This window comes from Pygoscelis adeliae, unplaced genomic scaffold (genome assembly GCF_000699105.1).
Source record: "Pygoscelis adeliae isolate BGI_AS28 unplaced genomic scaffold, ASM69910v1 Scaffold120, whole genome shotgun sequence".
Classification (NCBI taxonomy): Eukaryota; Metazoa; Chordata; class Aves; order Sphenisciformes; family Spheniscidae; genus Pygoscelis; species Pygoscelis adeliae.
Genome location: NW_008824032.1, coordinates 8,682,624 through 8,688,623, shown reverse-complemented (window position 1 = coordinate 8,688,623; position 6,000 = coordinate 8,682,624). Strand labels below are relative to the sequence as shown.

The following is a 6,000-nucleotide window of genomic DNA, read 5'->3' as shown; positions in this document are numbered from 1 at the left end:
TGCCACCAGCCCCTCATCCGGCATGGGATTTAGCACTCGTGTGGCCACAGTCTGTTCAGCTGTTGATTTGATGGCCGTGCCTGCGAAGGGAAGGAAGCAAATAGGCCAGCTGAGCTGCAGTGTCCACTTGGTGCACATATTTGTGCATTTGCTCTAGATCTGGAAAGCGTGAGCTTTTCTTGGTGGATTCCCATTTAAGAGTTCAGAATATGTCTTCATCCTGCGTTAAGATGCAAACAAGTACTGCCATTTCTTCCATGGCGTTCGTTTTTGTCTGAATTAAGTTCATTAACATGTTTATCTAACCCCTTCACTTAGGAGTCTCTTAGTTGTACTGGACAGAAAACAAATTCTCTTCTCAGTTGCTGCTCTGTTTCTAAAGCTCTTGCGGTTTGCCAAGAATCTAATCTATATCAAGTAAGATTTCATGACAAACAACATCCAACCTGCTAAAACATTCACTGATTTTCTTCACTTGCTAGCTTTCAACTTCCCAAACTTTTTTGAACTCTTAACAGCAGTCAGAACCAAACTTTAGGATGCTGACTGTTACACAAACTTTTCAAAGTGGGAAAAGGAGTGGAAGTTGCAAGATGGTAACCAGGCATAAATATGTACCATTTTGTTACCCATTCTGTCACATTAGGATTTTCTAAAGCCACTGCCTTATTGCAGTATAATATATAATGTTACATCTCTGGATGAATAAAGATTCCTTTTTCCCCTTTATATCCTTCTACTTACTGTTCACTTAAATTCTTTGACATATCTTTCACATATCCTTTCACTTACCTTTTTTCAATAGGTACCTACTTCAACGTGGAATTAGTAAAAACCACCCATAGTTGATTTTCTCACTCACTCTCATGTTCTCTGGTCATCAATTTACTCTGCTCATAGCTGGCGATTGCATAGATCTAGTTGTATCATCCATACTTGGGGTGATGTTTAAGAAATCATACTGTTCCTCTTTATGCAAAATAAATAATCTTGAAGCTGTCAATTTACAACTTCAGAATACAGGGATTGCAACAATGACTAAGTACCTGTTGGGCGGAAATATTCCAGATACAGAAATTGAATTATTCAGTTCTGATTACTCAGTTCAATGGATGATAATGCCTCTGGCAATAATCAGGGAAGTAATTCAGTCCCCAGCAGAAACTTCTGTGTTCGAATACAACATCTTAAGCACTAATATAGCACTATTAGAGGGAACTGTTGCTGTGGGTATTTTTTTTTCCCCAAAGTCTCTCTGTAGGTAAGAGATGAAGAAGAGAATGAGTAGAAACATCTTAATTTAAATAGTTTTCTTTCAAAACATAAACTTTTTTAGTCTTGTAGACATTCTGCTTCAACTTTAGGAATGGTGCCTTTGCCTAATTATTACTGAAGTAAGAGAGACACAATTAAAATGTACTTGCAGAAAACGTCTGCATATATTTTTATACAATAGGACGTTATGCCAATCTGGTAATTTTTCCTCTTGTAGGCAATTGGTGTCAGTAAGGCATTTTGGGCTTTTAGATGGAGGCTGGGGTGGTTTTTGTGTGCATTTTTGTGTGTGTTTGGTTTGATTATTTTTTTTCCCTTCATCTGCAAGACTTGTTTTAGTAGGAGGAAATGACTTATTCTGAAAGAAGTCTCAGCAAACTTAGCAAGAAAGATGTATTTTTACAGTGATCCTATGGACTATAGTGGCATTAGTGTTCAGTAGCAGTGCTATTGCTTGTTTTGGGGTCTAATGAGATAGATCTGTAATCATGTGTGGTGAATGCAGTGCTATGGATCCAAGATTATGTTTTACTTGTTCTGAAATAATGTAGAGAGATGTCATGCAACTTGAGATGTAATTTATCAAAAACATCTTCTTTCATTGTTCACTGCTTAGCTTAATTCAAGGGAGGTTTTGGAAAGATTAAGTATTTCTACCTGTGATGCTGCAGCTGGCACCAACTGTGCAGCATTCCAGAAAGAGAAATAAATATATTGCCTGCCAGATGTAATACTGTGAAGAGGAAGGGAAACCCGGTTCTTTTCTTAGAATAAATTTCAAATACTAGTGTTCTAAAATGATAAATTTTATTACAGCTCTACTTATTGCCAATCTTGAGATTGTATTATTGGGACAAGCTTTCAGCTGAAGATTTTATCCCTATTTTTGAATGCAAAGATAGGAGATGAATTGGAAAAAAAGTAACAAAACCCCTTCTTTTTTCTCATTAGATCCTTCAGATGATGAAGCTATTGAGAAAGCAAGTGATAACAGGACAGCAACACATCAAGATTCAGCTTCCAAACCTGCTGTGACAAAGAAAAGAAAGCAGGTTTGTAAATTTAGCAATTGTGTAGAGCACAGAGATGATAATGCGTAGGGAAGCGTAGTCCCCTTTCATTCAGTAAAGGGACAGTTTTCTTCACTCTTTGTCTGATCTGTTCATGTAATAAGATTGTTTTATTAAATTATTTTGCCTTATTTGGAAGTGATCACATTCCAGTACATTTCAAGGACAACTTCACTCTTCTTTTGTGTGAGTTGAGATTGCCAGGCCTGTCTCCTACAAAGCGACTGTCTAGTGATAAAAGCCTAGATGGTGCTACCAAGTGTCCTCCCCTCTCATCTTTTCCCTTTCTCTGCACACACAAGGTCTTGGAAGCTACATTTAAATGTTGTACAGCATCTCTACACAAGCATGTGCCCAGTGCAAGGTCCAAGTGAAGAAGAATCCAAATGGATTGATGTTTTCATAGCCTTGCACTAGTAAAAGCTTCCTTTAAAACCAGTAGGTACTGTGTTGTTCAGCATTACGTGGAGTGTGGCAAGGAAAAGGTGGCAAGGTCTTTGACAGACATCATCACCCCAACTTGAGCAAAAAAGAGTCATCTAGAGGTCGGCTGATTTTAAGAAGTCTCTTGTTTGAAGGTAAATTTCTTCTGCCTTCCTGATACTGCACAGGAGAATCGACTGAATGACTGTTAAAGAGCTAAAAAGACATTGGAAGCTATCTCTCCTTGAGGTTATGGATATTAAATTTGACCCCTAGGTGAATAGTAAATTCACTGTGTGATGCCTAGGCAGTTGCCCAAGTGAAAACCATTTGCAGGGATGTTCTTTTTTTGTAACAGAGAAGCATAAACAACACAGTAGCAACTACAATGCTTTTGGGTGTCTTTCCAAGGAGACCAAAGGTGAAGTGAGCCAAATATCTGAACTGGTTCCACGTTTTGATGAGGAAAGAGAGAACGACGCAGTACAGGAGAAAGCTGTATTGCCTTTGTACATGGTCTACCAAGGGGTCTGCTGCGGAGGACTTCAACTCATTGAGGATGCCTATGGAGCCACTTTTTATCACCATTATCTTCACTTAAGCATTTAGAACTAAGTTAAGACAGTTTGTTTGGAGGAGTTGCTTTGCTCTTTCTATGAGAACATTAGGAAGGATAACCAACACAGGTTATCCTGCCAAGGTGGACTGGGACCGCTCAGCTGTAGCAGAACACCTGCCACAGGTCTTCCTGTCATATAAAGAATATCAGTCTGCATTTTGGAATCGGGTAATTCGATGTTTAGCCACGAAACTCTGAGAGGCAATGCTTTATGGGAGCTCGAAGTCATGGATATGTTATTGCATGTCTTTTAGAGCAAAACACTTGCAAAATCAGATGTATTTACGGAAAGCTAGCAGTTTTGTAGTTCTGGTGCATATAACATAACCCATTTTACTCATCCCTGCCTTGTTCACAGGCTGGAAGCTATTCTGCAGTGGACTTGGCACCTTAAAGCCAGTCAGGAGACAACCAAATAGAATTATGAACCTTTATGTTTCTAGTCTGCAGGCTGTCCTCAGGCTTACAATGAAATGAATAATTTGCCTCCAATCTGAGTGGTGCATTGATGTGTTTATTTTGTCACAAACTCCAAAAGTCAGAGTATATGGCTGACCTAGAACGTGAACTTTCACACACATGCAAGAATGTTTTCGCTCTACATTTGAATTTCCAGTAACTTGGCAACATGTAAAGAAAACAATTTGTTAGAAATATAATACAGGAAATATTTTATGTTCTGTCTATGATTAACAAACAAGGAATTTATGACTTTTTAGTTCATAAATCAATGGTCTCAGCACAAATTTCCTGTTTTCTGCATTTTAAGAACTTCCATGTAAAAATAGCATAAAAACACAGAGCACAAAGGAGCCATGTCAAAAACCAGTAGGTTGTCTGCTCTGTGTCTTGCATAAGAAAAACATGCAAATGACCTTTTGTTAAGGGTGGCATGCGAAGAGCTATTGCATACGTAGGTAGGCAACTAACATTTGGATAAGGGTCAGAAGTTCAGTCTAGATCAGATGCCTAAATAATTAAGTCTGCAGATCATCAAAGACTGTAAGTTTACAGCCATTCACCACCATGAAGTTTCTCTTTTTCTTATGGCATTATTTTTAATGGCTGAATAAAGTGGACTTATTATTGCTGGGCTGATAGTATACTATGTCTAAATATATATATATGCTGTTGTAAAGGAGATAATTTTGAGTCTTAACATGCTTCTCTGAGGAAGCAAGGCTTTGACTACAAGCCTGCTGTGTACTTCTGTTGCTGTTGAAAGAAAGGGTTACGTATTGCCTTCAAAAAAGAAGCCATGGCATTTGGTGATACTTTTAAACATCTGAATGAAGGGTTACCTGTGACAAAATTTTGTTTCTCTTAGAGAAAATTTTTCAGCTGTGTGGCACAGTTTTATTCTTTTCTCATGCAGATACCAGTTGGGAGTGGTTTGCAGATTTATGTAAAACAGTTCGCAATGTATATGAAGGGAGAAATGGGCCCAAAGTGAATGAGCGGCATTTTTCAATATGCTGAAAGAGTGGTAGCACTTTCTAGGATAGGGAACCATCATATTCTACTGGAGGAAAGAGATTCAGATTGGCCCCTTTCTGGCTTTTTGATTGCTTGGTAGTATCCCTTGACTAAATCAATTCAAAAGCTTGTTCTCTGCATAAAATATGATGTTGAACATGGAATTTATTATTAAAACACCTGGCAAGTAGTCTTTGAGTATCTACGGACAGCTGGGATGCGTAAGGGTAGAGCAGGAACTGAAGGCAGAGGGTAGCTCTGTTTCGGTCTCAATGTCTGGGAATGCTAATGGTAGGGATAGGAATGAAGAAATGTATGGTGGTGTTTTAAAAGCACTTGAATCAGAGTCAGAACAGAGATTTTTTAAAAAGAAACCAACCAAAAATAAAACCAAAAAGCTTATGTTAACCCTGGAACAATTTTGTTAGCTGAAGTGAGTTTCTACTTGCAGTCATTCCCTTGATTTCTTGTGAAGATAATATCTGTTTATACCTGAGAAAATCACAGGGACAGATTTCAGTTGTTGAGGCAAGATCACAACGTCTCATGGGTGGCTGTTGATCCAGGCTGCATTATATTCCAGCCCTAGTTGTCGAGTGCTTTGCTGGCTGTAGCCAGTCCCCAGCCAGACCTTCTGTGGTAGTTCCTAAGTATCATTTCAAACCTCAACCAGTTTCAGGGCCACTTCTATACAGTACTACTGCCTTTGCAAGTGCAATGGCAGTGGTTGCATCACGGCACAGAAAGCAGGAGCAAGCAATAGGTCATTTGTTTGTGTTGAGCATGGTGGTATCCTGTTTTTTATAGCTAAATTAGCCCGGGGAGTGGGGAGAAAAAGGGAAATGTAGGCATAATATGAACAAAATGCTTCTGATAAGGATATGAGAGTGGGCTTGGAAAGACACAAATGTGCTGGGCAGGGTCGTATACTACCAGTTGTCATGAATTGTCCTCCTGTTAATGGCGCGCAGTGCAAGGAGGGCTCAGAAAGGCTCAGATACTCTGAACTTCTGTTAGCTTTCCTTTAGCCCTCTTGGCCCTGTTGAAGCTGCCCTCACAAGGGAACAAAGGAGCAGCTTCTCTGGCTTTCGGCTGGGCTCCCTTCCCTGCTGATACTTTTCTTTTAGGCTTTCCCCA

The 6,000-nt window shown here is 39.3% G+C and overlaps 1 protein-coding gene across 5 annotated transcripts in view; it reads left to right on the top strand.

The window, feature by feature from the left end:
- CMSS1 (cms1 ribosomal small subunit homolog (yeast)) overlaps positions 1–6,000 on the top strand; it is a 39,777-nt gene that overhangs the window by 16,853 nt on the left and 16,924 nt on the right. For 3 of the 5 annotated variants that reach the window (XM_009329766.1, XM_009329758.1, XM_009329774.1), the window contains exon 2: positions 2,227–2,327. The exons of 1 other annotated variant lie outside the window; for it this stretch is intronic. In XM_009329766.1, coding sequence (XP_009328041.1) covers positions 2,227–2,327 — 101 coding nt within the window. The remainder of the gene's footprint in view (positions 1–2,226; positions 2,328–6,000) is intronic. One more of the 5 variants, XM_009329781.1, reaches the window with a different exon arrangement.